The sequence below is a fragment of the Teleopsis dalmanni genome, chromosome X, assembly GCF_002237135.1.
Source record: "Teleopsis dalmanni isolate 2A chromosome X, ASM223713v2, whole genome shotgun sequence".
Lineage (NCBI taxonomy): Eukaryota > Metazoa > Arthropoda > Insecta > Diptera > Diopsidae > Teleopsis > Teleopsis dalmanni.
The window spans coordinates 43,607,738-43,632,821 of record NC_051848.1 but is presented as its reverse complement, the minus strand read 5'-3'; the positions used below and the strand labels follow the sequence as shown (position 1 = coordinate 43,632,821).

The window sequence follows — 25,084 nt, the reverse complement described above, 5'->3', positions numbered from 1 at the left end:
AGTATAAATTTTTCTAAGATTGTGTATATAAATTCTTCAAATAATTAAGTTTTTTTTAATTTAAATTTATTTTTGCTAATTTAAAATGACGAAATTAAATGTGATTTAATTATAAATGTATGTACACGAATGTTTGCATGTATTATATTAGCAATGTATGTATAATTTTATGTGCACTGGTATTGATAAATTAATTTAATTTTTTTATTAATTAACTTATTTTGAAGCTTGCTAAAGTGAATGAATTATTTATTTAAATTTCAATTATGAGTGAATTATAACGATTATATTTTATAAATATAATATTATTAATGTCTAACAATCTCGAAACTATTTGTATATTTTTGTAGTGATAAGTTGGAACTTCTCGTTCGATATTTGTGAAAGCATGTTATCATAGATGAAGTTCCCAGATTGATTCCAGATTAATGTTTGAAAGACTAATTTTATATTCATATTAATAAAACTATATATAGCTATAAAATCTGAAATAATGTTTATTTAGCAGTTAATGGTTGGAGACAAATCTTTGATTTTTTACAATTTAACGGATTGTGTAAGCAATGACAATATATTATTTATACTCGTTGCAATACATATCTTTTAAGTTCTCTTTTACGTAATTTATAAGTTGTAACAACATAAGATATAACAGATTTAATCTGTTACGGATGGACAGTTAACCTCATCACATCAATTCACCAACTAAAAGTAAATGACTATAATTACAATCGCAGATACTAATAAAAACAATCGCAGCTGGAATACACACATCTTTAAGATTAACACCATAAATTAATTTAAACCAACAAAATATTTAAAATAATGAGAAAATGTTTTCCCGAATACATGCATTCCAAGTAAAACTAATTATATCGATATGCAATGGATGCAATATATTTAATAAAATTGTATTAATTTTGTTTTGCTCAACGTTGTAATATATATATTAATAAATACAATTACTGATTACAACTATACCATTTATCATTTACCTATGATATACAATCAATTCACATTCAACATTTTATTTATCTTTATTTATTTATTTATTTTCATATCCAAATAATAGCCAATGGTCAAAATCCCTTAGTAAGTCTAACTCTGCACATAGCTTTATTACGCAGGCCTCATAATTAAACAGTAAGACCCATCTTTTAATCCATTCTCACTACCAAATAATTCTCTACTCTATCACACAACCAATACCCATCCGTATCTCAACCCATGTATTCCTTTTCTAATTCCTTCAATGTTATCTGCTTTATACATCCTTTTGCGGGCTACAACAGTACAAACTTACGTACCTTTATTGGATTTCAGACTGCGCAGCTGTCCTCTCCAGGTGCGTTTGCTGCGTGTGCCCCTTCTTCAGTCTAATATATCAAGTGTAGCTAGTACACTTTCAGCTTGATCACTCCACCATAGGCACTGTCTACCTTAACGGCTTTTTCCCTCAAATACCGCTTCTATTTTTGCTGGAGCATTATCATCCATTCTCACGAGATGAACAAGCCAATTAAACCGCTGAATTTTAATTCGCTAAATTATATCAATGTCGTGATAAAGCTCATACAGCTCGTGGTTTATTCGAATACTCGTAGAGGAGCAAAGATCTTACGAAGAACTTTTCATTCGAAAAACAACAACTATTGTACTATTGTATTGCCTATTGTATTTTCTTTAAGTTTAGGCAGTAGGATTCACCAATACAACTATCCAAATTGTAATTATGCTTAATAGCAAATTTTTTCGTATATGAGTTTGTTTACATGATCATTATTAAAAACAAACAACAATTATTAAAAAAACTAATATATATAAATTTTATTTATAAATATCAACATGTATCTAATATGTATATATCTTCATTTTCAAACTTAGACCAATTACAATTCATTGTATTTAACATAGCTAAAGTCTTTAAGTTGCATGTTGTGGATCACAATTTGTACTTTTACATAAATAAAAAAAAATATATTCTATTCCATAGCCACAGATTCAGTATCATTTAGGAGTTCTTCGATTTGAGATATTTCTTGATTCTCTTCTGAAAAATTGCTTTTAATAATTTCAATCACCCATTCGATTTCTTTATTTAGGAAACTGTCGTGGAAGTTTATTAGTTTTTGCATAAAATTGTAGAAATCGTTAAGTTGATTGCCGCTAAGTTCCTCTTTTAAAATAGTAAAAGTAACTGGATTCATTTGAATGAGATTACCAAGCGCACGAATAGAGTAGAACACTCTCAAACGATTTGTTTTTTCCAATAAATTATCAGAATCATTTATATTGTTAACTATAAAAATAACTAAATATATTAACTTATGCTCATGTATGACGCAGTCTTTTTCAAAAAAACCAGCGTGTAGCAATATGGCCAAAAGATACTCAGCACCTTCTGTATACGGATTTTTCAAATTAAATGTTTTATAAATAACACATTTGTGTTCAGCGTTTATATATGAAGCACCATTGAGTGCTAAAAGATACAAGCACAAACCGGCATCACTAGATACGTCAGCGAAGCTTGTATATGTGTTCACATATAAATCAAGCAATATAGTAATTAAATTAATATTAATCAAATTCTTTGCGCAACGACCACTTGTTGAAATAATGTTTGCCAATGTCCATAAAGCAATGGACTTCATTTCATACGATCCACCTTCAAGTATAACACTTAGATAACTGCCTGCATAAGCAACTATTTTCTCGCAAATTTTGGCTTTACCCAACGATAAATTACAAATACATTGAAGCGCCAAAAGTTCTCTATCAGCACGACGTCCTAAAAAAAATAATTTTACATATTTAAAAACATTTTAAACTATTTAATAATTTATGATTTATCAGCTGTGTAAAATGTAAAATCTCACCTGTTAGCTCTTTAATGATGACTTGAAATGCGCCAGGTGTCGACATAAATGCGACAATGTGTTGTTCATCTGAAATAAATGCACGGCTAAGACGAAATAGATCTTCACAAGTCGCCGTTCTGCGACTTCTTAACTTTTCTGATAAATCTACAATTTCCTGTGTTGAGATTGCTTCGAAGTCTTCGATCATTTCGCCTAACCCGCAACGCAACATATCATTTACCTCATGTCGTTTATTGTGACGTTGAACTTCAGCCGCATTCCTCATTTTACATCTAATTGCGTCAACTGCAGTGCCACTAACTCCAAACATTGACTCTTGAGTTATTTGTGCAACGGCCATAGTAATAATATTTAATATTAATTAACAAACTAATCCACAAAAATGCCGCAAAACGATCGATTTCAATACCGATCAGTTTTGAATATTTCGCCTGTCATTGTGCTGTCAGAGCTGACAATACAGTATTGTTTGTACAGTACAAACTAAAATTGGGTTGCAATGATCTCTAAAAAAACAGTTAAAGAAAATAATAAATATGTTGTTTTTTAATACTAAGTCTATGTTGCTAACTTTAACCATTATTTACACTGTTTACACTACCGTCTTTAGGTTCTGTATCTAAATTGTTAAATGCAGAACATTAACTGGTTCAGAATATACATTACTTCAATTAATGCAATATAATTGTTTAATCTTTGTAACAGTCAAAAAAAAATTTCTACTTTTTCTTCAAAACAGCTGTTAGTGGACGATTGTTTGCAACATAAATAATTCAGTCTCAATAATATATTCCGCCAGATAACTGAAGAAGAGAATGTAAAAAAAAATATTTGCTAATAAGATTTTTAAAGTGGAGTACATATATTTCAATTATTTATTGTTTTAATGACCAAATATTTTTATTAATAATTTTATTTTTAAACGGGCTAATTAATCAATAGTTATATAAACACTATGCTCAGGTGTGTAAAAACAGCTTCAACAAATCCGGAAGAGGATAAATATATCATTCCCCTATAAATGTATTTTATATGTATTTTTTGTAGCCGTTACATAAAGGTTTCTACTTTTGCTTCGAAATAACTGTTGGTAGACGATTGTTTGCAACATAAGTAATTTAACCTTAATTATATGTTCAACCAGGTAACTGAAGAAAAGAGAAAAATATGTGCGAATAAGACTTTTTAAAATGGAATACAGAATAAATATATCATTCCCCTATATATGTATTTTATATTCATTGCCAAAATATTGTATAATTATTTCCTCTACATTTGTAATTCATGTTTTAATGTTAATGTATTGTATAATTATTTCTTTGTGATTTATACTAAAATATTGCTACATTACATTAACATTAAACTTTGATGACTATAGAATATAGTCAAATAAAGATTTTTGAAAAGTTATTATGTAACTATTGATCAATTAGCCAGTTAAAAAACAAAATTATTATACATATTTTTTTGAAAACAATTTTAATGTAATAAATAATAAAATAAATAAGAATTAGACATTTCTTAAAAAAACATTACTACTATTCAAATATATCACTCAATGTACACTGAGGTAGACGTCTCACCTGACAAATTTAGTCTAATGTTATGGGGATATCACCACTAGCGAAGCTACTTGCACCCACCTTGGTATGTGAAGAATGTAAATGTATTTGTTTTTGCATTGCTTCATTTCTTTAAAGCATTTAACGAATGTTTACTTTTCTTCCTTTCTTGAATTTTTAGAACTAGTGATCTGCTATATAAATAACAATTATTAAATGCAATTTCTGTATTTATGTGCTCTATATATAGCGGAATCTTATAAATTTTAATTAATATCAAACCAAAATAATAATAATAACCAAAAACATAGAAATATATTTCGATATATAACTGTGTTGTTGGTATTAATAAAATCTATTGTCTCAAGGAAGTGTGGATTCTGTGATTTACTAAACCAAATTTTTGTTGCGAACCTATTGATGGTCTTCTTAAAAATAAATATAGAAAATTTTCGTGCGCCTTGCGAGATCTTATATTTATTGCATATCTTTGCTTTGGAATAGTTTATTGTCCTCTTAAGTGTGATTCATATATAAACTAATTATGTTTTTTATATACTTTACATTAACCAGTTACAATATTTATAGCAACTTATAACACAATGTTTCTTTCAATTTTATAGTATACTTTTAGGAAAAAATATAATCACACTTTTTAATAGCAATAAATCTAATATAACAATAAATGTGTGACAGCAATTGCATGCAATTTTTTGCATTCGTGTAGCAATTAATATCATTTATATATTGAAATAAATAACAATAACTGACTGATAATTATATATATTAAAAAGTTAAATACTAATCAATATTTCGTATTCAATAAGAAGTGCTACATCTAACTACCAGCAGATAAATATTTTGACGTTTGTCAAATTTACATAATTTTTTGTGCGAACTGCAGTTTTGACATTTCCAAATACTTAACCTTAAATTGTATAAACAAATAAATACCTCAAATAAAATTCAATTATATTAAATAAAGAACAAAATGTCGTTTGCATTTATGCAAAAGATAACATTGCAGTGCTTAAAAGCAGATCAACCGTTGCTAAGTAAGTCCTTTCTAAAAGTTTAAAAACGTAAATATTTCATACATAATAATGTTATGTGCATGACAGACACTGTTCGCAATGCTAGTAAAAAAACTGGAGGCAGCACACGTAATAAGAAGGGTCACCCAAGACCGAAACATCGTGGTTGGCGTGTTCAAGATGGTCATTATGTTTCACAGGGCACACTTTTGGCAACACAATTGACTACACGTTTTCATCCCGGCCTAAATGTAAGCAAAAGTAAATATTTACATAATTTATGAGTACTATTTTTGGTGTAAATAATATAGGTTGGCTTCGGTGGGAACGGTACTTTATACGCTATGGAACATGGAAAGGTTTATGTAACTTGTGAGACCTTAGATCCAGATTGGGATCATACCTGGATACAGCGACATTACGCAGGGCGCAATGGTCAAGCTATATCAAAAAAATTCTTTAATGTTGTGCCCGAACGACAACATCAACGATTTCGCATAGTTGAAGAAATCTAAAACATGATTTATATAATACAAAATAGTAAAATAAGTAAATATACTACATAAAAATCAACACAAACTTAATTGAAAACGTGAAGTCTTTAATGTAAAGTAAAGAGGAAAAATTGTGCATATTTAAAGCAAATTCATATCATTTTTAATATAAATTTATGCATTTAAGTGCTGCAATATCCTCGCAATAAACGTTAATTAAAATAATTTATTTTATAAATATCTTAGTCGATCTTAATAGTTGAAAAACTTTTAGTGTTACTTGGTTAGTTATATGCATCCTACTCCGAGCATGAAATCTCTAATCGCAATATGCGTTTTTAGATTACATTATATTATAAGGTTTTTTTTTAATTTACATAAAATTTATATGAGTAATTGAACATTATACAGAATATATTCTATTTATTCTATTTATGCGAGCTAAATTGAGTTAAAACTTTATTTTGGTGATGAGTCCTTATTATTTTGTTAAATTAAGAATGATTTCTTCGTAGATAGGAAAAACTATTTTTTTTCCATTGAATCTCTTATTAAGACAATAGGGACAGAATATCTATGTAGTTTGAAAATTTATATAAAACAAATGTTTTTATTTCGCTTGAATGCAACTTTTTAACTGGAATACTTAATTAAGCATCCCAAGTCATATAGTTGTTAACAATAGATGTTAGAAAGACCTCTTAATTGCAATTTAGTAGCTTTCACAATAATTGAATTAAAGTTTAATGAGATTACATTAATAATGAAATTATATTAATTAATATCGAAATTTAATCTTTTAACATAAAATAATTTAGGATAGAATGCAAAGATAGATATACAAACCAATTAAAACAGCAAACGATACTTACTTAAACTTATTAAAAATATTAAATATTTTCGTTGTCCAGTTCTTCCAAGAGGGGAAATAAATTTCTTATAGAAATTCCACTTCGCCGAGTGGGCGGATACAATCAACACTTTCATCCTGCTCTGTTTAATAGTTACATTATATTATATATGTATGTATATAAAACTATATATGGAAACAACGCTGTCAATTTCATAATTATAGTTAATAAGGCTTATATATGACGAGGCTTAGTCGATATGGACTTTTAACAGCAAACTAAAGTTATTTAAAACTAATAACGATTATTGTTCAAAAAAATCACTGCGCTTTGCTGTTTCATATAAGAAGAATTATTTGTTGACCAGCCATTATTACTGACAGATTAATATAATAATTAATATAAAATTATTTGCTTCATTTAGGAGAGACAGACGGCACTGTAAGCACAGACAAATATGTAACATAATATATAAATTTACATAAAAGCTTTTGTGTGTACATTTATAAATACATAATAATAGAAGTATTCAAACTGAACTTGGTATTTAGTAAACTTTGACATATAATTGAGTTTTTTTTAAGTCATCTTACAAAAGCTCATAATATATTAACGTTTACTGAGTTCGGTCTGAACACCCTTACTATTCATATAGAACATAGTAAGTAGTACTCAATTATTTATGTATATATATATATATATATATATATGATGTATGTATGTATAAATAAATGTATATATAAGTGTATTACACCAATATTTCAGATAAATATTTAATATTAATAGAATCATTGCCATGATTAAGATTGACACCAATTAATTAATGTAAAAACTTTAATGTTAGTATAGTGTAAAAATTTGATTAGAAAAATTTAATTAATCAAGTTCCTTTTTTAGTTCTCCTCACTATTAGACTATAATTACAATTTAATAGCATTTTCATTAATATATTATTTATTTTTGAAACAAATTACAACAATTATTATTCGTGAAACAAATAGAATAAAATTGTATATTCCAATATTTTTAATGAATTTTAATGATAACTAAAATTTGGATGGCATATTTATAAATAATAAGTATTTAATTTTATAATAGAATAATAAAAACAATATAATTCTATATATAAATATTTATAATTAATATAATTTTAATGATAACAAAAATTTGGATGATATATGTATAAATAATGAATATTTAATTTTTAAAATTATCTTTATTATTGTTACAAAACGAACTCCGCATTCTCATCGTGTATTGATACTTAACTTTTTAAAATTTAATAATCTATTGTACTATTTTAGGATATTTTGTTTTTTTTTTTGCATTAGGGTACATATAAAGTAATTTTATTTTATCTTTCTAAAATAAAACTAATTTTATATTTTTAAAATAAAATTTTTTTATTTACAAGGTAGATTTTTTTGGTTGAATGTGATGCGTCTTATGATGAAAACAAAACTAGAGGGGTTCAAACAGTAATGAAGCTACAACAACTAGAAAAATTTGATTTATATATTGAGTAGTTGTTTTTGTAGCTGTTACTGTTCGAACACTTCTTATTTTATTCATATTCTAAACTAAAATGCACCATTATAACTGAATATAAAATAAAAATTATTTAACCATCGAAATAAATAGTCAAACATTATTGACAATAATTGTACATATATTTTCTATTTATTAATATAAATGTTCAATTACTCTCTATAATATAATATATATTAATTAATAAATAAAATTAAAATAATATTGTCGATAATATTTTATTAAGTAATGTTAAAAATAAAATGTCGTTTTTTGAACATACCCCACTGATGCTTGAATACACATGAAACACATCCAAAATTCATAATTGACTTGTGCTACTTCGGCATCTAACTTTGCTTATTTCTTTCTTTCACAAAGTTTCGTGATGGTGAGTAGTCGTCGTTTTTGTGGCAAAGGTGCGAATAAGTTTTTACACAGTTTGGATCGTACAAAATCAAAGAAGTGTGGTAAACAAAGTAAAACTAAATAATTAATTAAATTAATAATCACATACAAATGTTGAATGAAGTTATTTGGCGTTGTAAATAGAAATATCTAAAATCGCATTGAAATCTAACCTAAAACCTCTGTGCATTTTGTCACAAAAGTGACTGTAGTAACGCAAACTGTGAAAAACTGTCAAAAGCACGTGCAATGATGAATTATGTCCTCACATTAAATATAATCATTTTTTTTGTTTTGTTTGCAGTCTAACATTAAGAGGAAGAAGACCAGAAAGCTTCGTGGTCATGTAAGTCATGGTCATGGCCGTATTGGTAAACATCGTAAGCATCCCGGTGGTCGCGGTAATGCTGGTGGCATGCACCATCACCGCATCAACTTTGATAAATACCATCCTGGATACTTCGGTAAAGTAGGCATGAGGAACTTCCATTTGCGTCGTCAACATAAATTCTGCCCCACTGTCAACTTGGACAAATTGTGGTCACTTGTTGGACCTGAAAAACTTGCTGAGCTTAAAAATGAGAAAAGCACTAAGGCACCCGTTCTTGATTTAGTACAATTTGTAAGTTATCATTTCAAAATTGTTTTGCATTAAAAAATTGAATTTTTATGTGATGATATAAAGAAGGCGTCGGGCGGACTGAACGCAACCGTACAATTGCACTCTCCATGTAGCGAAAGCCTTTCTGATCTTTCAAAATAAATTCAATTTTCACTTAAAACTGCATATACTCAATATTAATGAATTTTTGCTTTTTTGCTTTTAGGGTTACTACAAATTATTGGGTCGTGGACACTTGCCCAAACAACCAATCATTGTGAAAGCCAAATACTTCTCAAAGAAAGCTGAAGATAAAATTAAGAAGGCTGGCGGCGTCTGCTTGTTGAGAGCTTAAGTTAAGGTGCGTATATAATTGATGGTTAAACAAATCTGGTGTGAACAAAATGTTTTCAGTTCCAGTATTTAAATATTCACTATGACGATTTATCTAGAACGTCAGACTACTGCTGATTGATTTCTAGTTCAACCATAACTGAACTGAGTGTATTTTTGAACACATCTAAAATGAATTACCTTACGAAATGTTCTGATGTTCTTTTTTTTTTGTATTTCAGATTCCGATTAATCTTAGGATTGACGTACATTCAAATATCGAAAATGTATTGGTTTTTTTTAATAAAACAACAAATATTTAAACGTTAAATATGTTTACATATAATATATTTGGAAGATACGCTACTCAGCTCAGGAAGTTGTTGAGAGTTTATATAAAATAAACAATTGAGGCGTAGTGCATAAATGTTTTAGTACTTTTAAGAAAATTGTAATATATAGTGGACTTCCAATTATTATTATTGGTTTTTGTATTATAATGAAAAGGTGAAGTTTTATTCAATATCGTCTAATCTAAGTTTCACAAATATAATAACCAGTATTTGATGTTGTATTGCGTGGGAATTTATATGGTAGAAAACGTGTATGAAATTGCAATACAAATAGATAGATCAGAATGTGAAGGTAGGATAAGAAAAAAAATTGTATAGGATATGGGATAAATGAGTGTGCGTGAATGTTTATTTAAACTAATCTGTGTTGAGTTGAAGGAATTGAGTCTTATAATATTCCGGTAGATAATTCTTACAATATTGAAACTTAAATTTTCTGTAATATTGTGCATGTGCTTTATATATCTCTTAACGTGAGAACGAGAGTAAACTGGGAAGAAAATAATGCATTTTTTCTATTGGAAAATACATATTTGATATAGGAAAAACTTGAATATATTTTTGAGTTCGATGAGAATTCTGTGTATTTTTTTGTAGTTAAATATGGTATATGTATGTATATTGATTATATTGTAAGATAGAAATATAGTTAATAATAAAACAGAGCTAAATTCTAGCTTAAAATGCTTACACGATCTTAAATCACGAATACAAATACATAGGAAGAAGCTAGTAGTTCTCATAGTCTCTTCATAAATTACTAACTTAGATGTAGTTGGAAAGAAAACGGGTTCAAGTGGTAATGTGGGAGAAATCGAATTTAGCTCATATTCAGTCTCAATAAGGAATTATAAATTTATAAGGGTTAAATAGTTTATGCAGACAGACAATGGAACTGACAAATATGCAATTTAATCTTGGAGTTAAATTATATGAATTCGACCTCAATACTACATCCTTACATTTTATATTATCGTAAATGGTCGACTTTTATTCAAAGATATTTTAGCAATGCAATATATAATGCAAATATAAGTCTATAATAAGATCGGAAATGGAACTTACAAGGCTAGCAGTAGATTATTCACGAATCAAAAAGTGAGAAGTACAGAGGCCAGAAGCCATTAAAATAATTGTTTTTACCGTACAAAATGATAATGTTTGCATAACAATATTTTTGCTGTTCCCTCGGGAGACATATAGCATCACATAATATGAAAGGAAGTACAGATAGGAATCCATTGGTTTCGATACTGTTAGGCAAAGAAAATGGTGAACGCTACTTCACCATCTTATAGACGAAGATAATGGTTTCGAAATGTAGATCTGGCTGCTCCTGGAATTTTTAAATAACAATCGGTTTTTTCAAACTCATAGTGCTTGAATTTTGACAAATCCGACAAATTCTATATCAATGATTTTTACTAACTTTAAGGACCCAACGCCAATGTAAATTTAATAGTATAATGACATTAGGGAGTGCTTTTCTTGTCAAATACAATTAAAGGAATATTAGTTAGTGAACTTCTTCCTAACTCGGTGATATATGTATACCGTTCAAAAATTGCATTAAAAAAATACTCAAAACCCATTATTATATAAAGTATTTATTATCGGATACCTAAAACTGAAATACAGAGATAAATGATAATTAATATAGCGGCTAGCAAAGAAGATCTTTATGAGTAGCATTCAGTATATATATTTATTTATTTTAATGATTCATAGCCAGTTGAAGCCGGACCATTAATTACATTTATCTCATTTTTTTTAGATATTAAAAATCAGTAATATCCCATTATAGTTATAAAGTATATTTAGGACTAAGTAACATTACTAATTATTAGAGGTTTAAAACAATGTTAACTAAGCTTGAATAAAGGCAAAATAAAATCTTCAAAAAATTAGTATTGAATACAAAAGGACATAGAACTATTTCAATAAATTTGTTTGCTCTCCATGTGGTGGGTTAGAACTTTTAACGAACGGGTTTTGGCCAAGTGTAATATTATACGCTGCCATAAAAAAAAGATAATGTGTGTCATAATAGAATATTCTTTTCAAAATGATCCTGCCAGGTACGAAAGTATCAGACACTTTATACAGCTTCCTCCCAAGTTGAATTTTCTACTAGGACCGCAGTTAAGTTTCTTAAAATAAAGCCGTTTAATGAGGGATGTCTAATGCATTCATCGATTAGGATAGCTGCATGGGATAGTACCATTAATCGATGGTATACCAGCTCACCTTTTGTGATAAGATTACGGATGTAGCCAATAATGATCTACGGTTAGGATGGTACTCTGACAATGAATCCTTCTTATCAAGTACTTGTTTGACATATCTTTCACATTTTTGGGTACTAATGGTCGTCATAGCTATTTCATTTGACAAAGTTGTACTCTGAGGAAAACACTTTTCAACTACATGTGTTTGAGCCAGATATTATTTTTAAGTTCATTCCCGCACTTAGACCACATGAGACTTAGAAATTGATTGACATAACCCGATGTTTTATAATCCAAGCAGACGATGAACTGTCACCTTGAAAGATTCTTCGAACTCCAGCTGTAAATCATCACTTTGCTTCCAAATATCTTTTTGCAGTATATTCTCCTTTTTTTTAGAATTTTATGTGTTTAAACTTAAAAAAACGAAAAGTAATTTATATTTTAAAATTTTCTTTTTAATATGATTCTTTGCCATATTTTTTATTATTTTTTAAAGTGAATAAAAAAAGAACTTATAGAACTAATGTCCATTTTTGATTTGAATGTACTAAATAACATCGATTTTTGATAAGAAATTATAAATTCACGAATTGCTACATTTTTTATCAAATCTTTCTCATATAATTGTTACACTTTAATGTTTTAAGCCAGTATTCACTAAACTAACGGACTTAAAATATTAGTAAACGCTTATTTCGTACATTTTTGTTTTAGATTTTTCAAAGCTTTTTATTTTTTAAATGTGTTTAAACGTATAACAAATTGCTTATCGATATAAACTCAAAAATAAGTTGAGTGCGATATCATGTTTCACACATGTTTCGGCAAATTCGTGTAGAAATTTTGTTTAGATATATCCAAATACAACACACGAAATAAGAGTTAAAATATTAAAAAACAAAACCCGACTTTAAAATATTTTCAACGTAACAACTCAAAAAATTTAAAATAAAATTATACTTTAAATCTTTATATTTATATTGTATTCGGTTTTCAAACCGAAAACTGAGTAATCAGTTATTCAAATTAAATATACAACACTAATGACAGCATATCTTGTAGGAAATTTCTTCTTCATCATCTAATTCATTTGAAATTTGTTCTTGTGTAGAAAGGTTGAATCAAAGTGGATGTGTCGCGCAATTAAATATTGTAACGGAATTAATTTTAAATTAACTATAATTTGGAGACAGAAATAATATTTTTGGAATACTTGGAAAAATTAGTGGTTTGTTGTTGTATTTGACCTTGACAGATTTGACACATATTGCTTTTCATATATGACAAAGTGAAAAAAGTATATAGGAAAGAAATTTTCTAGATAACAGCTGTTGTTGCCGCCATTCATACACTTGCCTGAAATATTTTGAAATAGTATTTACTGTTTGTGTTTTATTGCTTGAAAGCACAAACTGATATAATTAAGCATCGGCTGTGGTTAATTAATTTAAAAGGTGATAATTTATATTATTGTGTGGCTATTTCATCACAACAATAATGGTTGAGGTAAACTCCAAGATCTGCGAGAATGTCACACACTGCATTTTTGATATGGATGGACTTTTGCTTGGTAAGCCTTTTTTTATTTTAAGAAGTGTGAGATTTTTAAATATATATGTATATATTCATCATTTGGAATTAATATCGATTTTTGGATGATGCAATACGAAATCCTTGTATGTATAAAAGTTAATACAAAAAAAAAAAGTATAAATATCTTTTTACAACACCTGCATATAAGTCAATTGGAAATAAATTATTTTCTATAAATTTTCATCGTAATATTACAGCTTGACATTTGCCCTTCAAAACGTATACATAAAAAGCAAATTACATAGTCATATACACACTCATGTAAATAATAAAATATTTTCAGTAGGACAGTAAATATTATTTCTTAATTCTGTTTTCTATAAATAAAATCAATTTTAATAGCATATATATGTACATGTATTATTATTAATAAAAAACTTTAAATTATAGAAATTATTATATCAGTGTTTTACAATGTAAATTATATAAAAAAATATATATATGTATGTGCAATAGAACAGTTTGGGTTCCAAGAACGGTCTAGTTTACGTCCCAGAGCTACGCGTCGACCTCGACGACTAACTGCCGTTCAACACTCCCCAAAAGGACTACACAAGCGGTTCCAGCAAGTTGCAACAACATAGAACAGCTGAACATTCGCACATATTCTTATATCCTTATAAACTTATTTTTTACTTTGCGTCTTAAAATTGCCTTCTCAGTTATAAGACAGTTTCAGTTAGATCATGTTTAGCGCAATCTATATAACTACCAACTACTAATATATGAAGAGATCTACTTTTTTACGGTAAAAATAAGCTAAGTCATTTGAAAAAAGGAATCAAAAATCGACATACATAAAACTAAATAGTCTTTAAATTTATTAAAAACTCAACAGTCAATAATTTTAGAAGTTTCGAGTTTTTATAATTAAAAATAGTTTCTCCAACACAGTGGTTCCCAACTTTTTTTTAACCAAGCACGTCTATGATATTTTTGTTTTTAGTAGGGAGCACAAAGTTTAAGAATAATAAACTGTGTGACTTTTTTAATATGCTTTATAGTTTACAAAAAAGGTATACAATTATTTGGAAATGTTTGTTTTTATTTTCTAATAAGTGAGGTCTACATAAACAAACTACAAACTATATATTGATACCTCTTAAATTTGAATCAAGGACCGTTTTTAACTATCGGTTCGACCATCGGTTAGGAACCACTACTCTAGCATGTATAATAATATTAGTGGTATTGTTTATGAAATTTAGATCTATTAGTTTGAAAGAATACTATTTAAATTTAAAGTTCATGTAGATTTATAGTGGCCATAATGTAAGAGATATCAACGCTTTTTGCGAATCTAAGAAATGCTAACACTCAATTTTTGAAACGTTTTCCAAATCTCCAAATGAGAAGATGTTTGCTTGTACCGCTAATAAAAATCTGCCCCAATCATCTTACCAATGATAGTTTTGATTTTATTATATTTATTATTAAATTTAAATTTAATACATTCAATTTAAACTAGCTATCGTAGTAAACAATATAAACACTATACGACTATGCCTTTCGCCGTCATTCGGAATTTTAGCGGGGATGTAAAGCAATCCGATATAATAGTATATATATTAAAATTTTCACTATCAGATACTTGTTAAGAGCTCTACATAATTAGTTTTTTAATATGCAAACTCACAAGATGTGTGAAAATAATTTATTTTGGTTATATGAATTAATACCTCAAATATATATATTTGAGTTATATATATACATATATATATATATATATATATATATGTAACAAATTGTTATTAATTAGATGTAGCACTGAACTATACATATTTTTACTCTTATCTGTTGTTTATTTTTCTGATTAAAATCATTATCTCAAACCAATAATCGAGTTGCTGTTTTTTCACCGTTAATGGAAAATGTTGAAATTGTAATTTATAAAAAAAATATTCATTATAATTTTCATATCCATTAATTAGATACTGAAAAGCTCTATACGCAAGCAACACAATCAATACTTGACGAATATGGTGCTACCTATTCCTGGGAGGTGAAAATGAAAGTGATGGGTCTACATAGTCTTGAGGTGGGCAGGATCATTGTAGACACCTATAACCTGCCCATTACTCCCGAAGAATATACAAATCGACAAAGGGCTGCCACTGAAAAGAACATGCAAGATGCAGAACTAATGCCAGGTAAGGTGTAGAAAACGTTATTAATTTTGTTTTTCTGTTTCCCATTACAGACACTGAAGGCATTTACGAAGAAATCACAAGGCAAATAGTTAAGCCCTTCGGTAAAACATATCCTTTTGAAGTGCGCGTTCAGGTTCTTGGCACAAACGAACGCACATCAGCTGAAATTACAGTGAGGGAATTAGATTTACCAATAACTGTTGATGAATTTTTAGAGCAATACCACAAATTGTGTCAAGAAATGCTGGGAAATACTCCCTTAATGAAAGGTTAGATAATTGCTGCTATTTAACTGTAAAAATCGGGTGATTATTATCACTATTGAATGTGTTTTTATTGTTTTTTAAATGCCTTATCATGACTTTGTTGTCAAAACAATTCTCAGAATATCTACTTTTTCATTGTTGCTCAAATCGCAACAAAAAATAATCTATATTTTTATATAGTAGGTCTGTTCAACCAACTACTCATAGTAAAACTTAAGTAAAACACAAGTAAAGTACAAACTAAGAGCGTAACACAAATAAAGTGCCAAATTATGCTTCTTTCACAGATTTTCATGGAACAGCTTTATGTGAAGTCATGTGAAAACACCAGTGCCGCGCAAATAAACAATACAAAAATTAAAATTCAAACTAAAGAGGCTGATTTACACAACACACATTTTACTTTAAAAAAAAAATGTACGAGTAAAGTCTGTGTAGCATTTCAAATTTCGACAGGGATGTTACGCACTCTCAGATGCTCTCATGTACGCGAAAATTTGCTGGTAGAACACACTTGTGTATACACAGTGTTATTCAAAGTTACTACGAGTAGCTCGTGAAACAGATCTAGTATGATGCATCCACATTTCAGTTAGTTTTTCTCGCTTTTTTAACACTTTAAACTTTAAATTTGTACACTGCAATTATTTGCCTTTGATTTCTTTTCTTCAGTTAAATGGAATTTTTAAATTTATATATATTGTTATGTGATTTTTAATTATGATTTTGTGGAAATAATTGCTTGAACTTTAATTTATTTTTAATTTAAATATATTTTGATATACATAGTAATTAAAATATGCAAAAAAAAAAAACAGCAACTATCAAATTTACATGTGTTTATATTTTATCTAAAAATATTCCTCTGCCATAATAAACTTTAAAAATTAAATTAAATTCTAGCAAATATTTTCTTAATAAACTATACAATATTGTTTATAAGACTCAAGTTATAAGGTAGATTGATGTTGTGATATAACAAATGTCTTATACGTTTAACATGTTTATTTCGTTTTCCATTTTCATAATTTATTCATTAATTTTGTTTTTAAATTTAATATATTTATATTATAAATATAAATACATAAATAATATAATTAATATATTAAATTTAATAAAAATAATTACATATTTTTATTAATTATAAATAAAAATAAATATAATAATAATAATATAATTATAAATATAAATATATATGTTTAATAAATATAAATAAACCTATTTTATAAATATTAGTATATACATATAATAAATATAAATATGTATATACATTTAAAAAATATAAAAATATATATTTAATAAATATAAAAACATGTATTTAATAAATATAAATATGGGTTTTTAATATATATAAATTTAATAAATTTTAATTAATAAATTTAATAAATATAGATATATCTGTTTAATAAATAGAAATATACTTATTTTATAAAATAGATATATGTATTTAAAGAATATAAATATATATTTTTAATAAATATAAATATATAAATTTAATAAATATGAATATATTTACGAATATAAATATATTTATATTTAATAAAAGAAAATCTATATATTTGCTTATTATTTATTTACTTGAAATGTTAAACGTTAAAAAATAATATTCCATTTCTGTATCATTTTTCATATCAAAATTATTAAAATTTTGTGATATTTAAATTTATTTTTAAATTGAAAATTTGATTTGTTTCTTAAAATATTACATTATTTATATATGTTATTAATTTTTTCTCATATATTATTTTTAATTGTCATATATAATTTGTTAAATGTTTTGTTCAATTAATTTGTATTTTTGTTACTAATTATTTGTATTATATTATAAATTATATTTTATATTATATTATAGTATATTATACATTATATTATAGTATAAAAAATTATATTTTTAATAAAATAATAAAAATAAATTTTACCATTTTATTCATTTTAATTGATTATTAATCAATTATTTATTTATTATTTAATTTATAATTAAATTATTTTTAATATTCCTGACAAATATTATTATAATTTAATTCATTTCAATTAATTAACCTAAAATATTATTTATATTTAAATTGTAACTAATTCAATATTTTGAGCAAATATTGGTACCAACCTTAATTATTTATATGTATTTATTTGTTTTAAGTATTTTATATTAAATAATATTAAAATAAATATAATAGTTATTTTAATTTTTAATTTCAATTAAATTTGAAACTTTTTATATATACAAATATTTGTTTATTATCACTTTCAAAAATAATTTGTTTTAAAATTATAATGGATATTTTAGATGCATTTAAATATCTCTATTTTTTATGTAATTTTAAATTTATTATTTAGAACTTTATTTTTGCTTAGAATACAATTTGGTATAATTAAATAAATTAAATTTATTTCTACTGTTATTTATATTTATTAATGTAAGTTTTTTTTTAATTAAAATAAATTAAAAATGTAAACGTTTTTTATTAATTTTTGAAAATTAAAAATACATACATAATACAATAACATCATACCATTGATTGCAAAAAGCCAGGAAACGTTAAACAAATACTAATTTTTAATAAAAATTGTGTCCTTAGATATTTTCAAGAAAAAAATAAATAAAATATAATAATAAGTGTGATTTTTTTTATCATTTTTATGTGTTAAATAAACGATCTAAGTCGGATGGAAAACAAAAAATTATAACTTATCATTGTTAAAATACAATTTCTATTACTTAGCTATTGTTAATGTCAATATATCCTAATGACTACTATGGATAATATATATGTATATTGTTTATCAATCAGTATGTTGCCATTTTTTTAATTTTCAATAAAATATAACTTAAGCAAAAATAAGTTGAAGCAAATCGATAAAGTGAAAGAGTTTTGTTGCACAATTAAAACGATGGCAATAGCCAACTTGCCTACGGGCGATAATCATCGAAGTATGAAAGTCTACATTCAACATCCAACTTAAGTGACACTTTTTAATAATCAAAATTATATTTAAAAATAAATTCATTCACAACTTATTATGTTTGGATCAGTAACAGTACGAAGAAAAGCATGTACACAAAAAAAAAAAAACAATAAACAATTGTTTATTAAATTTATAATAAAAAATGATTTGTAACTTCACTATTTTTGCAAAGGGTTGTTGACTTTGCTTAATTTTTTTGTTATTGTTTATTGTTGTTGTGACGTATATAGAAGCTGGGATATAAATGTATTGGGATTACATGTATGTTATTAAATTAATTAAGTTTGCTTATTTTATTTTAATAAATAATTAATTAATATACATTTATGTAATAAAAAAATGTCATTAAAAGGTATATTTTTACTTTTTTATTTGTTTTTTATTTTTAATTTAATTATTTATAATTAATATTATTACGTATAATTAATAATTATTCGAAATTTTTAATTGATTAACTCCACTTTTTAATTTTTAATAATATTTTAATATATATGTTTATATTTTAATATATACGTTTTTATTTTAATGTATATATTTATATTTTAATATATCTTTTATTAATATTGTTTATTAATATGCATACAAATTTTTGTATTAACAAATTTCAATTTATATTATAATTTATTGTCCTAATAATTATATTATAATATTAAAAGTAGTTTAAATTTGTTTTTTGTTATAAAAATAACGTTCTAACAAAAAGAATTTCAAAAAATTTGAGATTAATTTAGAAGTAAGATAACATCTTTAAAATTAGAAAATTATGGAACCATATAGTATGTATGTAACTAATAACATGGGCTTTGGATCGATTATTCAACTTTTGTTTAGAAACCTATTTTCAGTTGTTTTTTTTTTTTGATTATAAAACTTTCAATTAATGAAAGGTTGTGTTAACACTACATAAAAACAATAGATATATGTTTATTAATTCCTATAATTTTATTAAATATGACATCTTATATTGCAAATCATTCAAATAATTCTAACTGAAAAGTGTAGATTATATTAAGATGTTCTTAACGTATTAAGTGCAAACATCTTCTGAAATTTGCACAAATTATCTTAACGACAAAAATTTTATTATATGCAGACCTCAGCGTAGATATAATATATAATTGGCAGCAGCGAAGAGCAATTTATAAATTGGTTAGTTATGATGGCGCAGTACTTTATGCCCAATGCATAACGTTATATAAAATTATAATAGACAGCTGCAGAGACTAGAAAAGTCAAGGATTAAGCTGAGTAAATGCATTTCAGTAATAATACATACGATTACACTTGTTGTTGTCGTAGCCAGCAATAATAAATTATTTAAAAGATTTTAATTCATTTATTTAAGATACCATAAAAATAAAATAATATTGATTAGAAACTTGTCGCGGCTCGTGCTTTGGACAGCCCTGATATATATTAAACTATATTACTTATTAAAGATCAGTCAGAAATTCGATAACGGGTTATTTTTTCCAATTAAATAAGTCTTGTTGAAGATTACAAGTTCGGAAAAGTTGATATCAATAAAAATTTAATTAAAAAAACGTGTTTTATAATATTAAATTTTTAATTCAGCATGCGAAATGATATTCCTTATGATTTCTAAATATATCGAATATATACAGATATATTTATAAGAATATAACTGTTCATCCATCGCTTCTCTAAGTTATTTTTAATATAAGTATATATATTTTATTGTTGTAATTTAATATTATTCGAAATACCACTCTATTGAAAACAATGGTTCGTATTAAGAATTTAGTTTAATTTAATTTAATATAAGTAATTATATAAAAATGTAATATAATTATATTTTAAATACCACATATAAAAAAGTTAAATTAGTAGTTATAATAGTTTTAATATTTAGTATAAAACTCGGAAAGTATGGAACTATATATTTTTTATATATTTTTTTCTAGGCGCTGAACGTCTGCTGCGTCACTTGAGTAAACACAAAATTCCTATTGCATTGGCTACAAGCTCTGCTGAAAATATGGTAAAAATTAAAACCCAAAATCACCAGGAACTTTTTAATTTATTTCACCATCGTGTTTGTGGATCTTCTGATCCAGAAGTTAAAAATGGCAAACCAGCACCAGACATTTTTCTGGTAGCGGCTTCACGTTTTCCGGATAAACCTCAACCAAAAAATTGTCTGGTTTTTGAGGACGCACCAAATGGTGTACAGGCCGCATGCTCCGCTTGCATGCAATCTGTTATGGTGCCCGATGAGCATATACCTCCTGAGATGCGTAAATTAGCCACAAAAGTTTTAAAGTCACTTGAAGATTTTAAACCAGAAGAATTTGGTTTGCCACCGTTCCAAGACGAATAAATTAAAGAATTTTATTCATAACAACTACAAACAGTCCCTTAAATAATATAAATATATATTTTCAGATAAATTTAGCAAAATAATTACTTTTAGAAAGTATTTTTGAACACAATAAACTAACAAACAAATCATTTGTTCCTTGAAAATGTTATTAAGTATTTATAAATACAAAATCAAAATTTTTCAACGAAAATTTTAGAGTTTGAGAAATGCAAAATTATTTAAAATATAATGTAATTTAACTAAAATTTCAAACAATAGATATGTTTTGGCTTTTCAAAATTTTATTTAGTAAATTTACAGTAAGTATCTTGCTATATTTATTTTTTAATATTATATTGTGTTCAGGTTTCGTTCTACTTGGCTGACTTGTTTATTGGAGTAAATAGATCTAGTATGACTTTAGAGCTATTAAATACGCCATTTTCCATTCATCAAATGAATTGCTATTCATCTACATCTTTTGTAAAAAGAGGTGATTAAATCGGACCACAGTCGTTGATGCAATATCTCTTGAATGTAGATATGTGATGAATAAAGATATAAATTACATGATGGATAAGTTAAAGATTTTTAAAATTTTGAATGAATGTTCCTTTGCTCTATGGATATAGTACTCTATGGATATAAGACAATTACGATGTGATCAAAACATGTTTTCAGTTACAGTTTCAAATATTTGCTTTATTGAATTAAACTTCTTTTACAAAAGTTTTCCTAAAGCTAGGTTTACATAGTTTTAGATAGTTCTTAACATACCATTTTCTAAGAGTAGTTATCTTTTTTAGGTAATTAGTTGTTTTCTTCGGTTACAATTTATAGTTTTACAATTACATCTTTTGACATATTTCTCGAAAAAATTTTTAATAAAAATGAGAATTTCATCTTGGTCCAAATATATTCTCGTTCTATCAGCTGCGAAACAATAAGAAGCACAACAACTACCATACCATCTCAAGTTATCCATAAAATCTCGAAATTACCATACCATCTCCCGTTTACCATACCATTATACCAATTTATTTGTTTCAAATTATTTAATCCAGATTTGGTTATTAACTACAAAATTGTCTTGAAAATACAATATTCCAGTTGAGAACACTCGTCGATAATCGGGAGAGAATGAAAATTATGTTTAAAATAGCATCTTATCATAGAGTTAAAAGTTATCATAGGATTAGGTATGTTAACACGTTATTAGTAACTGATTGTTTTTATATTCTAGCTACTATAGGTACACCATTTACTTCCTCAGAAATTATAAGAGGACACATGTTAAGAACAAATTGGTTATGGAAATATAATCTCAAATAATGCAGGTGTTAAAACTCCTATCGGTAATTAAGGGAGATAGAAAGGGAGAGCCAGAATATTAACTTAAAAACTACAAATCCAGTCTTTTTAATAGTCATTAGTTTTAGTTGATATATAATTAAACTCCATAATTAGTGCCATAAATTTGTATCCATATACTTTTCATCCATTTGTTGAAATATACTTTCCGCCTACCTCATGTGTAATTATATAAATTTATTAAAAGCATAGATATAAGTTAGAGACGCATACAAGTTTTTATAATCTAAAAGTCAAATATATTTTTGTAACAATCAATTTATATTTTTATCATAAAACTAATTTTAATATTAATATATTAATAATATTAATATATTTTTTTAATCCCATTCAATAGTTATTGGTTGTATATATAAATCATAGTCAAAGACCTGAAATTGTTCTTTTAGAAAATTATAAATAAAATGTAACTTGTTTTGGAAACATACAGAAGTCAAGTCGTCTCTACCATTTATCGGGATTGTCTAAGTTAGTTTATAATGTGCGAATGTAGTACTAATAAAAGGAGAAGCAAGCGTATATTTAGAAAAGTAACGCATTGCATATTTGAGCTGGATGGATTATTATTAGGTTAGTATAAAAATATTTGAGTATTTAATATTCAGTTTTAGTACGAGGCTCAAAGAATAAAGAATTAAAACTTTGTTTTCGACATTTAGATACTGAAGATAAGTATGAAATGATTATAAAAGATATGATAAAAATATTTAACAAAGAACTTACATGGGAAATACGTTTACAACTTTTCGGAAAAACTGATTTAGAAGTAGCTGAATTTCTCATTGAAGAATTTGAACTACCTGTAACGGTTAATGAATTTTTAGTACAATACTATCGAATTGCAATGAGAAAGCTAAGAGCTTCAGAATTATTTCCAGGTTAATAGTATTAGAATATTCATCATCTTATCTTAATCATATACATTTCTATATATAATAGGAGCTGAGCGCTTAATTAGGCATTTACATAAGAATCGTGTTCCCATGGCATTAGCAACCAGCTCAACAGAAGATATGGTGCGAATTAAAACGCAGGGGAATCGTGACGTATTTAGACTTTTGCATCACAAAGTATATGGGGGTTCAGATCGTGCAGTACGTGAGAGAAAACCAGCTCCAGATATATTCTTTATTGCATCACAGCGCTTTATTCCTTGGGTGACACCTATGGATTGCCTAGTATTTGAACACTCTCCAAATGGTGTACGTGGTGCAAGAACTGCTAAAATGCAGTGTGTGATGAAGCCAGATAAACGCTTTCCGGCTGAAGAAATGCGAGAAATAGCGAATGAAGTGTTAAATTCTCTAGAAGATTTTAGGCCAGAGCTATATGGACTTCCAGCATATCCACAACAATGACACAAAAGTATTGTTATATTAAATTAAATAAAATTTAAGGTGAAAAAGCTTTATACAAGTATTTATTATAAATGTTAATTTTGATTGAAATATTAAATGTAATAAAAAACTGAACTCAATATCTTACGTTAGTTTTATGAATGACAGGTTGCCTTAATTGTCTATAATGATGATTTATTATTTATATATTCCAGAAGAAATTTTTCTTTTTAGTTATAAAATTAAATTCGCCATGGAACTAAAGTTAGAAGTTAACTTAAAATTGATAAATAATTATCTTAATAAATACGAAAACATTCATTCAATATCATGATATTCACATTTTGGTTATAAACCCAGTATTAATGAAGCTTAAAAATAACACATAACAGTTAAATTAATCTGAGAATAGCTGTATATTATTATATATACATATGTATTAAATACCAAGTACATGCGTTTTTTAGAAATTTAGCTTACTGAAAGTTATATTATACACTTGTTATAGATTAAATTATGAATAAGTGAGGATCCCATCACCATTTTAACGCTATGCTCTGTGTATGGAGTAAAAATACCATTAAATGTTCAAAACCACTTTCGTAAAAGCAAGTTCTGTAAAAGCAATATGGTAAAGCTTCAAATATTTTGTTTCACTCTTGATTAGGTCTTAATAAGATTAAGATAATAATAGCAGTACTGCACACAAATTAAAGATTACTGGACAAAAAGTTGAGTGAGGCGGAAACGTGAACTGCTTTCTCTGTTCACAATTCTTTGTTATTGGTATTATATACAAGCGTC

At 26.3% G+C, this 25,084-nt stretch overlaps 5 protein-coding genes across 6 annotated transcripts; 4 read left to right on the top strand and 1 right to left on the bottom strand.

Annotated features, from left to right (window-relative positions):
- Positions 1–1,857: 1,857 nt before the first annotated feature.
- LOC119689057 lies at positions 1,858–3,372 on the bottom strand. Its single transcript, XM_038103798.1, has 2 exons — positions 2,880–3,372; positions 1,858–2,791 (listed from the first exon to the last, which is right to left on the bottom strand). Exons 1-2 carry the CDS (start codon positions 3,220–3,222, stop codon positions 1,983–1,985), a joined length of 1,152 nt encoding a protein of 383 aa, XP_037959726.1. The 5' UTR covers positions 3,223–3,372; the 3' UTR covers positions 1,858–1,982.
- Positions 3,373–5,350: 1,978 nt separating this feature from the next.
- Positions 5,351–6,142, top strand: LOC119689577 (39S ribosomal protein L27, mitochondrial). The gene is made up of 3 exons (XM_038104435.1): positions 5,351–5,499; positions 5,566–5,729; positions 5,790–6,142. Exons 1-3 carry the CDS (start codon positions 5,436–5,438, stop codon positions 5,991–5,993), a joined length of 432 nt encoding a protein of 143 aa, XP_037960363.1. The 5' UTR covers positions 5,351–5,435; the 3' UTR covers positions 5,994–6,142.
- Positions 6,143–8,670: 2,528 nt separating this feature from the next.
- On the top strand, positions 8,671–10,023 carry LOC119690042 (60S ribosomal protein L27a). The gene is made up of 4 exons (XM_038105024.1): positions 8,671–8,741; positions 9,063–9,380; positions 9,586–9,720; positions 9,935–10,023. The coding sequence occupies exons 1-3, from the start codon at positions 8,739–8,741 to the stop codon at positions 9,712–9,714; spliced, it is 450 nt and encodes a 149-aa protein (XP_037960952.1). The 5' UTR covers positions 8,671–8,738; the 3' UTR covers positions 9,715–9,720; positions 9,935–10,023.
- Positions 10,024–13,327: 3,304 nt separating this feature from the next.
- LOC119687146 (probable pseudouridine-5'-phosphatase) lies at positions 13,328–21,744 on the top strand. 2 transcript variants are annotated; one of them, XM_038101349.1, is made up of 4 exons: positions 13,329–13,504; positions 13,598–13,846; positions 15,801–16,019; positions 21,175–21,744. In XM_038101349.1, the coding sequence occupies exons 2-4, from the start codon at positions 13,774–13,776 to the stop codon at positions 21,588–21,590; spliced, it is 708 nt and encodes a 235-aa protein (XP_037957277.1). In that variant the 5' UTR covers positions 13,329–13,504; positions 13,598–13,773; the 3' UTR covers positions 21,591–21,744. The 2 variants fall into 2 exon arrangements, with proteins under 2 accessions (XP_037957276.1, XP_037957277.1); XM_038101348.1 differs by lacking the exon at positions 15,801–16,019 and adding an exon at positions 16,070–16,288 and having other exon boundaries at positions 13,328–13,846.
- Positions 21,745–21,865: 121 nt separating this feature from the next.
- On the top strand, positions 21,866–24,368 carry LOC119687143 (probable pseudouridine-5'-phosphatase). Its single transcript, XM_038101346.1, has 4 exons — positions 21,866–21,892; positions 23,281–23,513; positions 23,603–23,821; positions 23,883–24,368. Exons 2-4 carry the CDS (start codon positions 23,423–23,425, stop codon positions 24,299–24,301), a joined length of 729 nt encoding a protein of 242 aa, XP_037957274.1. The 5' UTR covers positions 21,866–21,892; positions 23,281–23,422; the 3' UTR covers positions 24,302–24,368.
- The last annotated feature ends 716 nt before the right edge of the window (positions 24,369–25,084 follow it).